The following is a 19,413-nucleotide window of genomic DNA, read 5'->3' as shown; positions in this document are numbered from 1 at the left end:
CGGAGCTGGAGGGGGTGGGCTGCGGGGAGGGGGCGGGGGCTCCTGCCGGCGCCCGGAGGTGCCGCCAGCAGAGCGCCGGAAAATCCCGGCAGGCGCCGCGCTGGCCGTCATGGCGGCGGAGGTGAGGCTCCAGCGGCGCTCCCGCCACTGCCGCGTGCCCCCGGGACGGATGGAGCGCGGCCCCGTTCCTTGGCAGCAGTGGCGGCAGCAGTAGCAGTAGCAGCAGTAGGCGCTTGGGGCGGGAGGGACGTGGGGGCTGTGAGGCGGAGAGGGATGGAGGAGCCGCGCCCGTGCTGCCCCTCCCGTGTCAGACTCGCCCAGCGCCCGGGCCGCAGGGTGGAGGGCAAAGCGCCGCCCCACAGTTTCTGCTCGGGGAGACGTCCGTATTTGTGCCCCGCTCCTCTCCCGTAGTGATCTTAGGGAAACAAGGGGCAGAGATGCGCTGCAGCCTGTCGCGCGGGTCTCGCCGCTCCCGGCACTTTCTTTTCTTTGCATTGCCTTGCGCTGATGTTTGTGGCAGAGGGATCGTCCCAGTCCTCTCCAGCCGCCAAAAGAGGTCTTTTTTTTTTTTTTTTTGCTGCGTTTTAATGACACTAGTGCTGTTTCCCAAACTATATGTTTATATGTATTTTTCTTCCTCTAGGTATTATTTCAGAACCCACTTGATTCAATATGGCTTTGATTAGCCGAAAAAGTTTCCAGTTTTGTTCATCCAGCACACCAGCAAGCAGGTCTGTTTTGATGACCCTAAGCAAGAGATTGAGCTTCATCAAGGGGCAGCAAAAGCCCCAGTGCTGTAGCTCTGTAGCCATGAGGATGCTATGTGTCAAAGATAAATCTCAGTATATGTTTTGTAGAAAAAACCACATTCAACTACGGCTGCAGTCACTTTCTGTTAAAGAAACTGTGCGTCTCTGTGGAGATACTGAGAACTGTATTAAATCTGATAACATGTGGATGGATGAACAATTATTTTTCAAGAAGTTGAACAACCTTTGTACATCAGAAGAGATTTTTGACTTTCTTAGCTCTCTAGAAGTCATGTCTGATACTATGGCCTCAGGAGCCCTGCAGAGGATTTCTGAAGTTGAGGTGGATGACAGTGGTCTGAAAAACCCTGGAGTGTTAGAGAATGAAGTTTTCAGGGCATTATGCTTGCAATTTGAATTTGAATCTTCAAAACTGTCAAACACTGGGCTGTTGAACGCATTGCAGGCTTTGGTAATGCTACGTATAGATCCACAGAGCACGTTGATGGCAAGCTTGCTTTCAGAGAGTGAGGAGAGACTTGGTAAGGCACAGTTGACTGTTGAAAATCTGTGTGCTCTTGGAGAGAGTTTGCTTGAGTTGGAAAGCCCAAGTTGTGCGATGCTGGAACAAATTGTGAACCACATGCAAGAAAAAGACATTGAGAAGTGGAGTCCAAGGGAAATAGTGATGGTTTATAAGATACTGCAGGTGACTGCCAGGGAAAGGAAACAATACCAAAACTTGCTAAACAGACTGAACAGCGTCACTTTACCTGCAGTTTCCCAGCTAAGCCCAAACTTTGCAAGTGTAATACTGAATTCACTGGTGGTTCTTTGTCAGACTCAGACAGTTGCCTTAGTTACTGCACTGTGTAAACATTCTGCTAAGCAAGTTCCATATTTCACGGATTATGAACTGGTAAATGTCCTGGATGCCTTCCTATACTTTGGACATCGTGAACAAATTTTTACAGAGGCGCTGGAAGTGCATGTCCCTCAGTCCATCCTTACCATGCATCCTCAAACAGTCTGCAAAGTCATGCAGTATTGCTGCAAAAAGGCGATCCTTTCAAAGCCCATCTTTGATGCAGTGGCAGAAAGTTTCATTTCCAGTGCTGACAGACTTACCACTGAGCAGGTTGCTGAATATGTTATACCATTTGGGACTCTTAACTATCTGCCTCCAAGTGCTTCTTCCTTGTTTAGGAGGCTTGAAACTGTTCTGCACACTCGGCTTAGTCACTTTCAGCCTCACACCTTGGTGAACCTGCTACACTCGTGTGTCCTTATTCAACGTTATCCACTAAATTTTCTGCCAAAAATATTTAGTCCCTATTTTCTACAAAAGCTTCAAGGTAAGGAGCTGTGTTTCTCTAAGGATGTTCCACGTTTTTTCTACTATGTGGTTTGTCTCTTGTCAAGCATACATTTTTTTATCACTCTCTGTCAAATCGGCAATGACCTGATGATACTTATGGGTCCCTTCCAACTCAGAATATTCTGTGACGTGGCTTTAAGTGATTCAATACAATAATGATAAGGAGGCCAAAGAGTGATGCTTCCTTGTCACAGTTGCAGTTGTCTTTAATGTTATATCATTTAGATGAGTTTGAAAATTTGACTGTACAATCTTAAACAGAGACTTGAATTCCCTTTCAAAATTTATTTCAGTTAATCCTTCAGTTTTTCTAGAAAATAGTGACCTGGTTTTCCCCATGTTTGTCATTTGTCTCATACAGGCTGCTAGAACATCTCCCATGTGATAGCCTGACCTTGGCTCTAATTATTGCACATTTCAATACTTTTGGACACAAACCTATTATGAACAACACAACATTTTAAGAAATTCTGTGTTAGATAGTAAAGCATTTTTAGTGTCATTACAGAGAGATGTAAGCTATGCCAGAAAGGTGAGTGACTTCTTAAGATCTCAGCTAAGATTGCTCTGTTAATAAAACTAAGTTCAAAGTGATTAGAAATTTGGTTACTTTATTTTTTGTTAACATGAAATACCTTAAGGGGTTGATTTTTATGACACAGACAAATCTCCAGAAGTTATTTGGTATTATCCACTGCTTGCAGATAAAAAAAAAAAAAAAAAGGGTGAAACAATGAAATTCTGGTATTATAACTTGGGGAGAAGGAGTTATTGGAAGGGGATATTTATCCAAGACCTCCACTCAAACTTATTCTCTGTAGAATGTCCAGTATCTCTGAGATCCTCATTTCTTTTGGTGAAAGAATATGACAGTTTTAACTAAGATCTTGCTAGTTGTATATTTTTTATGTTGATATTTCTGTAAATAATTCCCTCATTTTTCTAACTCTGTCATTTCACACTGATCTTTCTGTTCATTCAAACAGTTACTGAGAATTGTAACGATCAAGTAAATTGATCGATTGTAAAGATCTCTGCACATTAAACTGAATAGCTTTTCCTGACTTCTGCCTGGTGGCTTGTGTAAAGATACTTTGTTGAAGGTACACCTGAAAGCCTGAATGTTGTTGTTTCAGCTCAGCCACCTGGTTTGAACGGAGTTGTCACCTCCCAGCTAACCCAGCTTTTTCTGACTGTCACCCTGGAGTGCCCATTTTATGAGGTACAGTACACATGAAACCAGAATTGATGTTAACAAGAGGTGATAAGTTCACTGGGACCCTTTTTATAATTAGTTGAGGACTGTCTTTCCCATAAAAATATTCGAAATGGACAAAATAGTAGCTTTTTTTCTCTTGGTAAAAATATGAAGCATTTCTGCCTGATTGATTGACTTGATATATTTGTGTGTTTGACAGAACTAACTTAACTCTTAAGTTATTAAAGTACCTTTTTTGTATTTCCAAATACTTTTCCAACAGCTGTTTTGTTTCTATGTTTGGCTTGTGAAGTTGCAAAGCACAAAGAGATCAGGCACACTTTGATGTTGGCCTGACTGGAGAGGAATGGAAACAGTTGTGCATTTCTCATGAGCATATTCAGCATGACAGTGCAGAAGCTTGATGAGGGAGTTCTGGTGGTTGTTTGGGGGATTTTAAGTTTCCAGCAGATCGTACCTCAAACTGTAGGTCTCTCAACAGACTTGACTTTGAAATGCACAGAACACATTTTGCTACATTAATGAGTTAATTACAAAAATGTTATCTCCTTTTTCTTTTGTTTGATTTGGTGTTCTGTCCTTATGTAGGGTCCGAAACTCCTTCCAAAGTATCAAGTAAAGGCCTTTCCGATGCCTCACAGGTCTTGTGATGTTCACCTCCTTAAAAGGGTGAAGACTGGATTACTTTATTTACTAAAAAAAAGAATATATTTTGCATCAGAAGTATCAACACCATATTTCTATGTAGTTGGTAAGTAACATTTCTTTAGATTAGTAATTAAATGGGAGTTTATCCTGCCAAAACTTTAATTCCCTTTGTAAGCATTCTAAATTCTGCAAATACAGAAAAAGTAAACTGGAATACAAAACTCTGTAGAAGGTCTGAAATGGGGAAACATCTTGGGAACTTTAACTAAATCCATTTTTACAGTCAGAAAGAAGAAAAGGGGGAGAAAAGAACTACAGCATTTCTTGGAATTCACGCAGCCTGTCTGTACTGAAAATAGCTGCTAACTGTTGCATTCTGTATATTTACTATCAGCTCCTTATCCTTTAAACAATTTGTATAATGTAAAGCAAAATGAGGCAGTGCCACTTGTGTGCTCTCCCCACTTTAGTGGTGAGTAGAGAAAGGAAGAACTGGAAGGTGGGCAGCCTTGTGCCCTGCTGGGCTTCTTTCCCCTCAGCAAGAACAACTGATTACATATAGTTAGTGGGGGTTTGTGGGCTGAAAGAGAGGAGTGAGCAAAATAGTGTTTCATGAGGCAGGAAAGGAAACAGAGATGGTAGTGATGAGGAAGGATGTGTGCCCAGGAGGGTTGGATGATAATACAATGTTGAGGGAAGGGCCTCTTGGATGCCATGGATGTCAGAGGGATTTAAAAAAAAAAAAAATAAAAGAGAGGGATGATTCCAGACTTTTTCTGCCTTCAACTTCTACCTGGGTGTTGAAGTTGGCAGGGTTTAGGTTCAAAACTCATGTTTGCAAATTGACATAACCTATGAAACTAGGGAATTAATGAGAAAAGTAAAGGATGGGGGCAGAGAGAGAGAGAGAGAGAGACTCTCTACAAAGCCCTCAAATTCCAGAGGCCCTAACCACAGCAGCAAGGTGCCATTTGACTACATTATGGTTTTTAGTGGACTTGGAATACTAATTTGCTGGTTAGCAGTAGGAAAGGCTGAAGTGTTGCTGTTTATCAATCATTTGTTTTAAGTCTACACACATCTTTTGCAAGCCTTTGTGATTCAGAAAAAAAAAGAATTGTGATAGTATTTAGTTATTTTATAAAACAAAGACTGAGAGGATGAGAATTAGAATAAACAGTTCATTATATGAATGAGTTTTAATGCCACTTGTTTTTTCATTTGTACTAGATATCGAGATTAAATTAGATGAGGAAGGTTTTGTATTGCCTGTGGCCCAACGTGAAGAGGTACACAAACGGTAAGAGAATAAAAGAAACCATTGGTAAAATGTTGGTTAACATTGACAAAGAGCATCCATGGTGAAACACTGGCAAACATTGGCAAAATTTAAACTATTTGGAGTTTTTTCATTGACTTCAGCTAAGTTAAGGTTTCACACTAAAACCACTGGCAAAAGGACAAAATTAACAATCTGTGCTTTTTGCTTATTGTTTTGCCACCTGACTGTGTGGTGTCAGGCAATTAGTCTCTTTACCCGGTGAGAGTCAGGATCAAGTGATCCTGTTTGGCCTCTAGTAATGTATTTAGATCTTCTGTAATTCATTTTCAAATTAAACCTAAATTTTAATCAAGTGTATTTGCATAGATTTAATATAGTTTAAGCTAGTTCACAAATTTACTTCTGTAAGGAATCCTGTGTAATGAGGATATTTGCTACAGATGCTGGGGGTTTTAATTGACAAATGCATAGGTGTTTAAAAAATATATTAAACAAGGGTTATTTTGAGAAACCTTAGATAAGGTTAAGCAACCTCCCTGTGTTATTTGCAACAGCAGTTCTGTGAATAAAGCAAAATACTTGGAAAAGGTTATGCTTCCTCCAGCTTAACCTTCACAAGACTCAGAGACTAATACAGATTTTTTCAAAAATCCCATGCTTAAATGCTTAAGAATGGACTTTGCTATTTTTTTGAAATAGCAGTTTTCATCTGTAAATAAGGTCACAATATACTTAACATACTGAAAATTAAGCAACTTTTTAACAGTAGATATAGAAACCAAGGAGAAAAAATTTAGTTATAATCCATGATGCTGCCAATCATACATACAGGTTTAACTTAAACAGATTTAGCTTAAACTTAACTTTGACTTGAAGTGTAATGGACTTAACAGGTAAACTAGTAAGTTAAATTTAGCTGCTGAAATGCTTTCAAGCTGAGGCAAGTTTTTTGTGTATTCTTCCTTCTAAAAGAATTCAAAACAGCTTACCAATGGTAGTATTAAAAATATCAATCTCTCATTAACTTGTATGGTAACTTTTGTTCAGAGCAAAAAAAAGGCTTTTCAGATCAGTTTCACTAAACTTCAGGCTTTCAGCTCCTGCCCTAATATTGAGTGATTTAAATTGTCCTGAACTAGGTAACTCCCATCCTGCAAAATCTGATTCTAGGTGATATAAGGAAGTAAGAAGGGAGGTATTGTTTCATGCTTCTTAGGAACTGCAGTATTTGTGATTAAATAAGTGGTTGTTGGGAGTTTTTCTTTCATACTACACTTATGCTTGATTTTAGAATTGCCCTCTGTGTTGATGGTCAAAATAGATTTTGTGCTAATAGCCACAATCTGTTGGGAGAAGAAGCTATTAAACAGAGACATCTTCAGTTACTTGGTTATGAAGTTGTGCAGGTAAAGTCCAAAGACAGTAATTTGCTTTTGCTCTGGCTATATAAACATGTAAAAAATTATTTTACAATGCTTAAAACTAGTTTCAAGTAATTTCCAAGGCAGATGTAGTCTTGTCCTTACTATATTATGTTCTCTCTGCTTAGCTTTTGCCTCTTTGAGGGTGTACAGAAGGTCTTTTTTTCTTCCTTGGATCACTTAGTGTATTCTGTCTGTGTTTTCTGCTAAATAGTGGCTTTTTGAAAGATTACATCTCTGCAGTGATCAATTCAAGTCTTGACTTACAGGCAAATGTTGTGTAAGAGTTCTGTAGAATTGGCATTTTTAATTAAATTCTTTTTTAAAAGGTTTGAATTTGGGGTTTAAAAGGAAGAGTTAAAAAAACCCCAAACTGATTTGTATTGTAAATAAAATGTTCACAACAAGTATATCTTTATTTTGCCTGTTGAATTAAGTAGAGGTATTTTTACCTTTAAACATACTTTTAGTTTTTCAAGATTTTATTTTCCATTTACAATCACTTATTACATATGCCTAACTCCATAATATCTAACTTAGTTTAAACTGTAATGGATTTCACTCTTTGTTTTACAATAATCTCTTTTCAGGGGATTTGCAGATCAATAATACGCTTAAGATTAAATGTTTCATTTTAAAGCAGAAAAATCTTCGATGTGTAATTTTTCATTTGCTTAATGAACATCTCTCTTACCCAGTTGTTTATTAAAAGGTATTTCCAGCAATCATTTTTGTTTTGTTTCCAGATTCCGTATTTTGAGATAGAGAGTCTAGAAAATTGCAGGAAAATGGCAGAATATCTGCACAAAAAAATCTTTCCTCATACATACGGACTCGGCAGATGACACTGGAGAATACCACTAAATCACAGGTTGACCTCCTGTACTACAGAGCGTAAAAACTGTGCATGGAAGAAAAATGGTGTTTTCTAAATAACTCCACCTCAGATAATTTGAGCTTCTGAATTTGAAACCTTCCAATATTTGGAACAATTGACATGTAAAGAGTAATAAAGAGTATCATATTTTTTTAAGTTTTGTGTCAGTATTTATTATAAGTTGACAGATGTGAGTGCCAGACAGTCAGTGCTGCTTTTGCCTTGTATTTCACTCATTCTAATTCGCAGCTGCAAACAGACACGAGACTATTCAAGGATACTGACCAGTCTGAATGTAAAGAATGTGCCATGCTACCTACTAACTGGGGCTTTTCTTGGCAGTATAAGAAGAAATTGTGCAATTTACTTATAGCTGTTTGTGTAATTTTCCGAATCTTTCCTGAAGCTAAAATTTGCAGTAGTTGCAGAAGCAGTATTGGCTTATTGCTTTTAACAGATGTAGAATGCTGTTCAATAAGTAACAATGCCTTACAGAAAATGGGAGCGCTTTTAATAAAAAAAAGATTTGCTTTACTTTGTAAAGTAACAGCTGCCACAGGATAATGGACTTGCCAACTGTCTCTGTGGGGGCACCCAATGTTCTGGATATATTCTGTTTGTAGTTTTGTCTTTGGTGGCAGTTTTAGCTAAACTGTTTAAATAGGGTCACATGTGCCCTCCAAAGTTCCTTCAGTTTACAGAAACTCTACGCTCTGAAGCTCAGAAGAACTATGTCCTGTGGCAGTCCTTTTTTATGTATGAGTAGAAATACTGGAACTGAGAACCAGAACCAGTAACCACTTCATCCGGAACAAGTGTGCCCCAACTTGGGTCAATATGTTGCTTTGCAGATGGATGAAGGGAAAACAACACAGCTTTAGTTCTGATCATATTATGTATACTTGATGAACTGTCACGTAAAACACATTTTCAGGTGAGCTTATTATTTATTTGTAGAAAGCAGAATTCCCAGCATCACCTAGTTTGATATTTAGGTGTTATGTTTTGATACAATAAAGGCAAAAATTTTACATCATTGACATTTTGTGTATTTTACCAATAGATACAGGGTGTGGCCTTTTTTCCTTCTGAGGCTACTGTTAATAATTTGTGAATTTCAGGTGTGTCAATTGTCCCAACAATCCTTGGAGATTACCAGATGCAAAATCGAGATGCAGAATATGATTTCCACTGTGTCATGCTGTGCATTCTGTTCGTGATAGTTTGTTGCACGTATAAAACCCTTACAGTAGGATATCAGTGCAGACAGGTGAGAGAGCACCAAGAGGTAATGAAATGTTTTCCAATGGTGTAACAGTAAGCTCAGAACATCAATAACCTTACACTTCATCATCCTAGCAAAAGAGAAATTGAAGGAGAATAGAGGAAATGTTTTTACAGACATTTATAAGGAACTTATACCTAATACAGAAGAATTTGTCAAGGTATTCTTTTGACAGTGAGCACTGAAGGGAGAAGTCAACCACTCAGAACTGAATGAGAAACAAGTAGTCAGAGGAACAACCTCTGAAAGGCCTTCAAAAGTGAGGAAGGATGAGAAGGGGGTGAGGCAAGCAAAGAAATGAGATGGGAAAACTCAGGTGTTTTTTGATGACTCAAATTTTCTCTGGTGAATGAAGTGGTGGTGCCTATTTATCGCACAGGCCAGAAGGTGGTGGTGTTCTCAAACAAATTTGATTTCCAGTAGTTTTTCAAACACAGATGGTATGTAAATATAGTAAGGCTACTTATAAGAAGCAATTTGTACTGACTGTCCCAAACTAAAAATAACCTGCCAAGAATGTGGCCGTATTCCATCTCATTCTTTACTGGTATACATTTGATACTGATTTTTGAAAAACCATTCTATTATTAGAAAACATTTCCTTCTGACTGTTCTTACCTTGATTCCTTTCATTTAATGCTGCTGGACTTGTTTAATGAAATATTTATTGTTGAATATAGCAGTTAATGTCCTCTTGTCCCTGGTCCATTGAGTACAGAGGAACTTGCAGGTAATAAATAACGAAAGTAACAAACACCTCTCTGAATGGGCTGCTCTATGTGCTCTGCTTCTCACCATGTCAAACAAGTGCTATTGATTGCCTAATTTATTACTTGTCCAGGCCCCACATTAAGAAGTTTTTTGCTTCTGTTATTTTTTCACTAGAAGTCTCGCTGTGTTCAAAAATGACATAGGTTTCCTGTGTGTAAGTACTAACAAAACTAGTGTCAGTCAAAGCTGTGGACTTCCAGTCCTTATTTTGGCATGATCAATCTGGTTGTTGTTCCTTTTCAAACAATACTGCCTCAGCTTTAAACAACAGCAGGATCAATGGCTCTTGAGAACCAAACTGATGCATATGCTGCAGGAGAAACTCCTCCTGAAATTACCTTAAAACTTTAGTACTGGATTCAGTGAGAATACAAGGCAATAAGGAAGTTTAGGCATTTGCTCTATTTAGTGCTTGTTCTGCTAGTATTACTTTTTTTCCCTTTTTTTCAGCATTGGATACAGAACCAATGATGGTTTTTCTTGTCAGATCAATCTGTCAGACACCATTCCTATAGTGAAAGTCAGTGAAATGAATGTCTGAAATCAACTAAACCCAGATTTTGTCTATTCAAATGGTAAGTGCTCAGAAGTTCTTTTAACTTGACTTCCACTTGAAGCCTACTGGAACTGGAAGCACTTCTGGAAGTAGATCACTTCTTTATTTGCCCATTCATAGGTAAGCCCATCCATTTTAGAAAATTCTGAGCTGAATCTCCGTTTCAGCTGTTGTGCAGATAAAATGATGATGCACAATTCTGTAGCAAAATCATAAGGATTAAGAAGTTCGTGACCACTGATACCTTGAGGAACAAGCTTGCTTAAATGTTAAGTCTGTGAATAGTTGCGTAGAAGCAGTGCCTAGAATTGCAGAATCAGCTTTTGACCCAACAGGTCTCAGTTGCAGTTTTACTGCCTAAAATGTTCAGCTCTTGTTGGTGCTGCTGTTCATGAGATTTTTGTGAGAATGTAAGGAGAAGACATGCATTTTAATTAGCATGAGGAGAAGTACAGCTGCTCTTTCATCCTATTTTTAATTCAGATAATTTTCATTAACTAAAATGTAGAGGAAAAGGCAGAAGCACCATATTGCTTTTTGATGTGTTTTTTTTTTTCACATAAATGTTGCTGGCAATGACAGATGCAAGAGATTTAACATGGATCCAGTCTTGGAGGTTATTCCAATAAGCGAGTGCTGCGCTTTTCCCCGTATATTGCTGCATGGAGGTGATTAGCCCTTGCATGTTCTTTGGTCGGCTGCTCTAAGGGCTTGTTTACACGTTTCCCATACTCTGAAGATGACAACACAGGAACAGGTCTTGCCATTTCCTGTGAAAATATAAAAGTCATCTTATAAAAAAATAACTGAATAGAAAGCTTGGCAGTTTTCTAATGCTAAATATGCTGTGGCCAGGGTCAAAATAACTGACAAAGCTGTACAGCACTTGCTATATGGATGTATATTTATTTAGCAGTGATCTGCACCCTTACTGTTCCATCCCTGCCCTAGTTTTCTATGTATATGAATAAACCATTAGTGTATCACTAGATGACATGATGATAAGATATGGAGCTGTGGACTGATAACTTTTTACACACATACGTACACACACGATTACCATATGATTACTGGCAAATTAAATGCTATGGTACTGAAAAGCACAGATTTTATTTTTATTATTTTTCTTGTGCACTGACTTGCATGATTCATTTGAAAAATGGGAGACATTTGTGTCCTGTGTTACAGCAACACCTACCCTGCTTACACAATTCAGTGAAAGCACAGCATAAAAAAAAATCAAAGCCTAAATCAAAACCCTGAGCAACCACTAGTCCATGCAAGCTTTCCCTGAAGGCAATAAAGCATATACTACTTTAATTCTGCACAATGAAAGGTTTTACTAAAAATGCTTGTATCTGTAAGATTACAGGAATAACTGCAATGATAGGAAGTAGACTTGATGAAAATTAACCTAAGAAAAGATTATTTTAAGCTTGTTCTTAGCTGCACTTTAAGTGACTGTGCAATCACTATCTGAAATCTGCAGTTCCTTCCTGTGCTACAGCAATGGGGAGCTATGGAGTCAGAAGGGAAAGACAGGATTTGTTTGTTTTTCCCTAGCCAAAGGTCTCGAGTTTATCAGGCTGCTTGTATGTTTGTGCACTGGCTAATACAGTAAGCCTTGGTCCCCGATGTGATTATCTAGTCTTATAATATAAATAGTATCTAAAAGGAAAATCAAAATGCAGATGCCACACCACAGTTCAAGTGCAAACAAATTACTTCTTTGCTACAACAGACACAAGTCTGAGCCAAATCAGAACTTGGGTCCTGTGAGGATGCAACGGGGGACCACAGATTGGAGGGGTCTCATAGCAGGGCAGTCAGCTGAGAGACATTTCCAGACTCATGAACAGAACCTGAGATTCTTGAGAAGATGCTGTTAACACTATTTTTTTTTTTAAATCCCGAAGAAACCTCAAGAGAAAAGCCTATTACAAAACAACCATTCGTCCCCCAGTCCTCCTACCCACCTTACTCTATCCTATTAAAAACTATTCAGTACACCAACTTTTAACTCCACGAGAATGAAAATCAAGTCAAAAAGAGCAGCAGGCAAAATTAAGATCGTTTTTTCCCCTGCCCTATTTGTGGATAAATGTTGAAAAATGAGAAATGACAAAGTCTTTGTACCATCGAGAAAGACTTTGCTAGCAATACAGGGTTTACAACGCTAATCATAGGCAGCAGTATGTAATTTCAATAGTTTGTGTTCCTTTTAAACAAATAAGAATCAATTTTCGGCATCCTCAGTAGCACAGCACTGACTGTGCACACTGGCATTTTATCTTTGTGGGTTTGGCATTCAGCGGATTTCAGATTTTCCAACAGTTGGCTGGGAAGCGTCCTGCTAAACGCCTTCGCAGTGTGTAATTCTAGCACTGCTAACACTTGAAATCAGCAATGGCAACCTTGTGCAAACACGCTGCTGCAGTTACTGTGCTGCATGGAGCTAAACCGAGTATCTGTGACTGTGCTCTTGAATTCCCTGTGTGCACCCAGGCTCTGCAGGAAATGAGGGGCTTACTTGCAGCATTTTTTATTTTTTTTTCCACTTCAAGTAAAGTAGTGTACTGTGGTGGATTCAATCTTTCTGCTTTCAGTGTTGTACTAGAAAGATGTTGATTGTGGTATTTTTATTTATTATATTTTATAATATAGTTATATAAAGTCTGTGAGGGCCACAATGATAATTAAAGAGAAGGAGTTGAGTACATGACTGCACTTAGTTATGGTTACATCCAGTGTTGGGTGTCATCACATACAGCAGGATCATGTAGCATTAAACAGGTGTGGGTTTGATGTGTCTCCATGCTAATTAAAGGGTTGGATTAAGGGACACCTGTTCAGACAGAATCCCTAGTGTGCACTTCCCAGCAGAGCTGGTATGAATTCTGGCCCATTCTGGCTTTAGGAAGAAAACTGGTAGGAAAGTGAGTTTTGTTGATGCAAGCGCTCAGTAAAAAATCTGAACTTTACATTACTAAACCTTCTACACAAATTTCCCAGTTGGGGTTGGGCTTGGTAGTGAGGGAGGAAAGTTATCTTTGTTTTGTTGAAATAAAAAACTTAATTTCTAATTGGAGTCGTCACTCACATGCCTTTTAGCCTCACACAGATTACAGTTGACAGATTGGCCTCACAGGTTTACTAGGCATGAGCACAGGGTGGTAATGGGCACTCCTGGGATTCCTTTGGGAGCATCTAATACTGCCTGCACTGTCTGATAAGAGTGGAAGGGTATTATGGCTACGCACTTGCGCTGAGATATCTGGCATATATGGCTTCTAGTGAGACAAATCACAAGCAGTGGCCTTTGTTACAAAATAACAACAATTTTATTACACAGCAATTAGAGTAATTTTAACTTTTGTCTTTCTCTTCCTTCTTCCTTATCATATATAATCATCAAGGCAGACAGCCATCCCTAGTCTACCCATCACTTTACATCCCATGAACCCTTTGGGATTTTGAGGCCAATAGCACACAGAGGTTACACTTCATTTGATTTTTGGCAGCCTCTCCCTCTGTGTGTGGGTGAGTTTGTGTGTGTGTGTGTGTGTGTGTATAAATAGATACATAAACACTTGCGTATGTAGTTGTATTATTCAGACACTGCATGGAAAAAATACATACATATATATTTATGTGTATATATTATCGTATTTCTGTTTTCAAGGCAGCTGTGTAAAACCATGGCTGTATTTAGCTATTGGGCTGCACATCAAACCCAGATTCTGCTGACCTTGAATACTTTGCCCATTCTTTTCAAGGCATGTCCATGGTGTTCTGATTGACCACTCCTCTGCAGTAGCTCCCAATGAATTTCCTTCCTGCAGGGCAATCTGGTGTAAGTTTCCATAACAAACTCACCAGCTTCAGAAGCTTGGGCTCTCACAGCAAATGCTGGTGTAGGGAGGGTGGGTGTCAGAGGACAGTAGTGAAATCAGGGCCTCTGAGTCCAGTCCTCTCAGGGAGAAAAGTTTTCAAGCATCACAGGAATAGCTGCAGGAGCACCTGAACTACCACTCTTGAGAGGTACAGACATTCAGAATTCTCCCTAAACTCTGTAACAGAGGGTTTGCCTCTTTCCCTGTGCTTTAACTTGCATATGTCTTGTCACCTGGAAATCTTCAGGATGCCAAAGAACAAGAGCTAATTCAAGTGTCTTCATGGGCTAATGCTTTCTTCTAAACCTCCAGGCTGAGCACAATGACGTCCTCCTTCCAATTCCTTTCCTACCACATAGGCTGCACTATAAAGGGTAAAACAATGCCTGTAGTGCCTAGCCACGTCAGAAAAATAAAAATCAACTTTAACAAAGATAATTACAAATTCATCAAAGGGTTACCTCCTCATTGATGTTGAGACCATGACCTTTTGCGTGTTTTCTGTCACAGCGAGGAAGATACTTGTTGTAACCTTCTGGTATTCTAAAAATGGTGTCATAGGTGAAAACATGTTCTGTCTTGAGAAAAGGGGAAAACGTGGCTAATTCACAGCATTGCTTAACTTTACAGATTACAGAATATATGTAGTCAAATCAATACTTAAATGGTGCACATATTGTATTAGATGATGACAACTGTAATATTACTGAGCTTATTAGCAAGTTTGGGCCACTCCTTTGTAATAGTTTGCAAAATTGCCTGATGACACGATACCTTTTTTTAAGTCTAGTCATCTCTGAAATTTCCCTTGTGGCAATTTACTTCAATTTCCACATCCCACCTCCCCCCTCCCCCCAGCCCCAGTCTGTTGTAACTTTTGGAAACTTAACTGCTTTCTTTGCTTTCATTTTCTGAACTTAATATTCTTCTTCTTAAGTTCATATATTTGTCAATTGAACTGGCAAATTATGTAAAAGCAAAACAGGCAGTTTCCAAATTAATCTGGAATGAAAAGCACAAAGGTATCCTGCAGTATAATCATCGTTTAATTTCTGATTAAAGCAGAACTGAGAACAGTTCTGAAACATGCCACAGTGGTAATTCTGTGAACCAGTGGTATGAGTGACATACATATGTCATGCATGAAAATATAGCACACTCCAAGACAGAATATAATTGTATAACTGTTGACATAGGTGTATCCAAAGAAGCAACATTAAAGATCTGACCTGCTAACAAAGGCATTTGTGGAATCCATTCAACAAGTTGTCATGAATGGAATCAAAGGAATTTCAAAAACAAAAAGAGTTTTCAAGGGAAAAGCAAAATCCCCTACTGAAATATGCTGTCATATGTTAATGAGCTTCATTAAAAGGTCCATATTCAGTTAAACATCAATCCATCACCGTCTTTGTGCATGGCTGACTAAAACAATGATGCATTTTGTTGGGCTTTTTCCCCTCTCTAGTTCATGTATTTTGAGTCTTACAATTTACAGTGCAATCCTTCAAAAATAGTCAAGTTAGGGCAAGTCAAGAAGGCTATAATGGTTCCGTTAAAAGAAGACCATAGTTAAGAGCACTAGTAAGACACTGCTGTAATCACAGGCTTAATTTGTAAAGATACCTCCATTACTTGGTTCTGCCATGAGGAGGGATTATTTGGTATTTAACCTATCTACCCCTTCATTTCCCAGAAACCATCAAGCCTCAGAGATTTTCAGTCACATTCAAGAGCATCCTGCACCTGATGTGTCACCTTCATGATTATTATTATTTCTTATTTCCTTACTTCTCCTTTACTCTCCATGCTACCAGTTTCATTCAGAATTTCAGTTAGCATCCAATTTGTGCCCACCACCAGGAGTGTTATTTGCTCTTTGTTTTTATTCATGTGGCATTATTTGTCCGTTATTTTTACTTGTGTCAGAGCAGAAAACTCATTCTTTCTGGAACTCAAAGACAGGCAGCCAGCCTGTTATGTGAAAAGCTAGCTCTCTCCCAGATGATCTAAGATTTTCTGCCAGATGTGTAGAGGCAACAGTTCTGTTCTCAATACACTGATAACTCTCTGCTACTGTTTCTCTTTGTTATTAAATGATAACTTAGTTGACCTGGCTGCTGGTGGTGGTATTGAGCTGTTTCTTAAACCTTTCTGAGCAAGTGAGTCATGCAGAGCAGACGATAAATATGCACTCGGGGTGGGCATCCTCTGTGTAGTGCTACTAAAGGTAAGTGCTTTGCAAGCATTCAGTAATATTCCAGACACACATAAAATAAGTAATGGCCTTCTCCACAGCTCAGAAGAGGAAACATCAGGCAAACTGGCTACAGTAACATGTAAAACAATAGAGGGAGCAACTGTCAGCCAAGGGATTAAAAGGCAGGAATTTCTGGTTCATGGTCACATGATGAGCAAATCATCTTCCTATTTTTTCTGCTTCAGTCTCTGATACACAGTTTGGTTTAGGTATTTAAGCTGAAAAAAGGAATGAAATTATTTTGCTGTATAAATAAAAAAAACCCCAAATTATTTAATTCCTTAATTGTGCAGAAGAATGGGTTGAATCTGCTTGTTTCCTCCCCTGTGGCCAAGGCCTGGGCTGTGAAGAAATCTATTAAACAGCTGTTATCATGTTTGTTTTCCATGCTACTGGAGCAGCATTTTCCACAAACCAAATCATCGTGAGTGTGAAAGCAGACTATACTGTAAGCAAAAGCTCTACTATGTGGTTGCTAATTCTGTTCAGACTGGGTAGACTGTGAGCTCCACCAGCCCCAAGTGCACCATGCCAGCCCTTTGACTTGCTCTAGCCTTAATCTTGTTGTGCTCTCCCTATCATGTTTGTTAAGCATGGGGCACCAACTGTGCTCGCTCACCTTTGGCTCACAGCACCATCCCAAGGCGATGCTGGAATCAACACAAAAGAGTCTGACATTACAACTCTACTTGTAGAGTAGAGTTTAGCAGGGCCACCTGGTCAATGCAGGAAATTTGCTGTTCATCTTAAGAATAGAATAGAATAGAATAGAATCAACCAGGTTGGAAAAGACCTCTGAGATCATCAAGCGCAACCTTTGATCCAGCACTGCTGTGGTTACTAGACCATGGCACTAAGTGCCACATCCAGTCTCATCTTAAAAACCTCCAGGGACAGTGAATCCACCACCTCCCTCCATTCTAATGTCTGATTACTCCCTCCATAAAAAATTTCTTCCTAATATCCAACTTAACGTCCCCTGGCAGAGCTGAAAATCGTGACCTCTTGTCCTAATTCCTTTAATGCCCAACACTGTGCTTCGGTCTGCACCCTGCCCACATCCCAGGGACACACAAAATATAAACTCACAAATCACCAGTCAGCACTGCCCAGTGCTTGGCACGTTCAGCAGCCTGTCACTTGAGCAGGAACGGGATAAATATATGGGGTGTATTTATTGTTATAAATAACTATACATTGCCATAATAATACTATATTATATTGATATAATAGACATTTCAGAAATTTTTAAGGGTAATTTTTTTGAGGAAAAGGGTGTTAAATTCAATGTCTCATGACACTTTCGAGAGAGAAAAGTTTGCCATCCAGGAAGTATCACTCAGCTGAGGCTGAAGGTGTAAGATTTTTTTCATTTCTGATGTTAAACATGAGGACAGAGAATGAGGAACAAGGGTGATATAATCCAGCAGAGAGTAAGGAGTGAGCCTCCTTGACTTGTATGTGTTAAGTGTCAGTGTAACACCTTCAGAAGCATTCAGTTTTTGAGGCATAAAATGATGTTATTGTTTTGAGTAGCTCTATCGATTTTCATTATTAAAGCTCAGTGTATGGAAAAATTGTGCAAGGCACATTGAAAACTTTTTGCCTCATCTGGAAATGGAGAAGTTTCTTGTTAAAGAATCCCCAAAAGTGTGTGTTACCAGAAAAACCACAGGTGCTGCAATCCAACCCCAGTGACACTCGGGGTTGGATTGCACATGTGGATTGCCTCACATTTCATTGATACCACATGACCTGTCAGTCCTCAATCCTTGACAAACCATGTCTCTGCCTTCTCTTGCGGTCCAGTAAAAGACTTTACCCTCGTTGGCCATCCACAAGTAGCAAACATATTTTGCAAAGGCCTATGAAGATGAAACCTGCTATTTTGGCATTAGGCTAGCTCAAGATTAATGTTCAGCATTTCTATATTAGGAAGATATTTTTCACTGTGAGGGTGGTGAAGCACTGGCACGAGTGGTCTAGAGAAGTGGTGGATCCCTGGAAGTGTTCAAGGCCAAGTTAGATGGAGCTCTGAGCAACCTGGTCCAGTGGAAGGTGTCCCTGCCCATGGCAAGGGTGTTGGAACTAGGTGATCTTTAAAGTCCCTTCCAACCCAAACTATTCTACGATGATTTTAGGCACCTGCCTGACCAGGTCCCTCATGATGAGGGCCGAGCCCTTGCAGAGGGACGGAGAATAACGTCTCTATGCTGCGCAGAGACCCACGGGGAAGGCTTGTCACTCTGATCCCGAGAGGCTCTCCGGCTGTCCCCGCCTCGCTCTCTTCCCCCCCCTCACCTTGGCCGCCCGGTTGAAATAGCTGAGCTCCGGAGGCCCTTCCCGTCTGGGCGGGATGAAGCTGAAGGCGGAGAAGGCAGCGAGGGCAGGCCGCCTCCTTGCCGCCGCGATACCGAGAGCCTCCTCTGCCCACCGCGACCCTCCCGCGCCCGGCGGCCACGGGCCGGGGCCGGCCATGCTGCGGGGCGGCCGCCGTCGCCCGGCAACGCTCCGCCGGGCACCGGGCCCGGCCCCGCCCGGCCCCGGCCTGCAGCCTGGGCGGCGTGGCAGGAACAGACCCTCGGTCGTGGCTGGGCTCCGGTGCTCCGGGACTCTGGGCGTTCCACAGAGCGGTGTTAAGGCTGAAATGTGCATTCCCGGACACTCGGCCTTGGGGTTTTGGTCCCGGTTTTGAGCAGCGGCTCCAGCATCACCCACTCTCAGGCCAGCTCCCTGGTCCCTTGTGTCCTTGGAAGCTGGGGTGGGTGCTTAGAGCAAAGCTTGGCTGAAAGGTACTAGTTTTTTTGCTGAATAAAAAATTTTGTTCAATAAAAACACACTGCAGCATGGAATTTCCACCAGAATGAGGATCCCAGATCTTGAGGACCTTGGTTTCTTTGCCCAGCAGCTCCTCACCCACTCGAGCACAGGTTTTAACGGGATGCTCAGCCATTTCAGGCAATGCGACTGGAAAACTCACACACTTGTGTTGGGAGCACTGAAAGTAAGCATCTCCTCTGTGCAAATCTCAGACTGACTGTAAAACTGCTCTGCCCTAACAGTACCTGGGTTCA

At 40.3% G+C, this 19,413-nt stretch overlaps 2 protein-coding genes across 6 annotated transcripts; one reads left to right on the top strand and one right to left on the bottom strand.

Moving 5' to 3' along the window:
* The first annotated feature begins 31 nt into the window (after positions 1 to 31).
* Positions 32 to 7,730, top strand: FASTKD3 (FAST kinase domains 3). Of its 2 annotated transcripts, none has more exons than XM_027644055.1 (7): positions 32 to 121; positions 644 to 2,104; positions 3,264 to 3,349; positions 3,935 to 4,097; positions 5,225 to 5,294; positions 6,568 to 6,682; positions 7,444 to 7,730. In XM_027644055.1, exons 2-7 carry the CDS (start codon positions 673 to 675, stop codon positions 7,540 to 7,542), a joined length of 1,965 nt encoding a protein of 654 aa, XP_027499856.1. In that variant the 5' UTR covers positions 32 to 121; positions 644 to 672; the 3' UTR covers positions 7,543 to 7,730. The 2 variants fall into 2 exon arrangements, with proteins under 2 accessions (XP_027499856.1, XP_027499857.1); XM_027644056.1 differs by lacking the exon at positions 32 to 121 and adding an exon at positions 469 to 556.
* Positions 7,731 to 10,716: 2,986 nt separating this feature from the next.
* Positions 10,717 to 18,997, bottom strand: CUNH5orf49 (chromosome unknown C5orf49 homolog). Of its 4 annotated transcripts, none has more exons than XR_003527745.1 (4): positions 18,641 to 18,997; positions 14,541 to 14,657; positions 14,313 to 14,444; positions 10,855 to 10,956 (listed from the first exon to the last, which is right to left on the bottom strand). XR_003527745.1 is itself a non-coding variant. In XM_027644059.1 (4 exons), exons 1-3 carry the CDS (start codon positions 18,992 to 18,994, stop codon positions 14,360 to 14,362), a joined length of 552 nt encoding a protein of 183 aa, XP_027499860.1. In that variant the 5' UTR covers positions 18,995 to 18,997; the 3' UTR covers positions 10,855 to 10,956; positions 14,313 to 14,359. The 4 variants fall into 4 exon arrangements, 3 of the variants coding, with proteins under 3 accessions (XP_027499859.1, XP_027499861.1, XP_027499860.1); XM_027644059.1 differs by having other exon boundaries at positions 14,541 to 14,653; XM_027644058.1 differs by lacking the exon at positions 14,313 to 14,444 and having other exon boundaries at positions 10,717 to 10,956.
* Between the last annotated feature and the right edge of the window lie 416 nt (positions 18,998 to 19,413).

Source organism: Corapipo altera, unplaced genomic scaffold (assembly GCF_003945725.1).
Source record: "Corapipo altera isolate COAL_440 unplaced genomic scaffold, ASM394572v1 24b, whole genome shotgun sequence".
NCBI classification, from domain to species: domain Eukaryota; kingdom Metazoa; phylum Chordata; class Aves; order Passeriformes; family Pipridae; genus Corapipo; species Corapipo altera.
Note: the sequence above shows the minus strand (reverse complement) of the source record. Positions and strands in the feature narration are given on the sequence as shown.

Excerpts from the sequence above, each read along its gene's own strand:
- FASTKD3 (XM_027644055.1), top strand. The coding sequence starts at position 673 with ATGGCTTTGATTAGCCGAAAAAGTTTCCAGTTTTGTTCATCCAGCACA. Across the intron at positions 2,105-3,263 it reads TTTTCTACAAAAGCTTCAAG|CTCAGCCACCTGGTTTGAAC; the intron begins GTAAGGAGCTGT and ends TTGTTGTTTCAG. Across the intron at positions 6,683-7,443 it reads TTGGTTATGAAGTTGTGCAG|ATTCCGTATTTTGAGATAGA; the intron begins GTAAAGTCCAAA and ends TTTTGTTTCCAG.
- CUNH5orf49 (XM_027644058.1), bottom strand. The coding sequence starts at position 18,994 with ATGCACATTTCAGCCTTAACACCGCTCTGTGGAACGCCCAGAGTCCCG. Across the intron at positions 14,658-18,640 it reads ATTTCAACCGGGCGGCCAAG|ACAGAACATGTTTTCACCTA; the intron begins GTGAGGGGGGGG and ends CCTTTTCTCAAG. Across the intron at positions 10,957-14,540 it reads GTCTCAACATCAATGAGGAG|GAAATGGCAAGACCTGTTCC; the intron begins GTAACCCTTTGA and ends ATATTTTCACAG.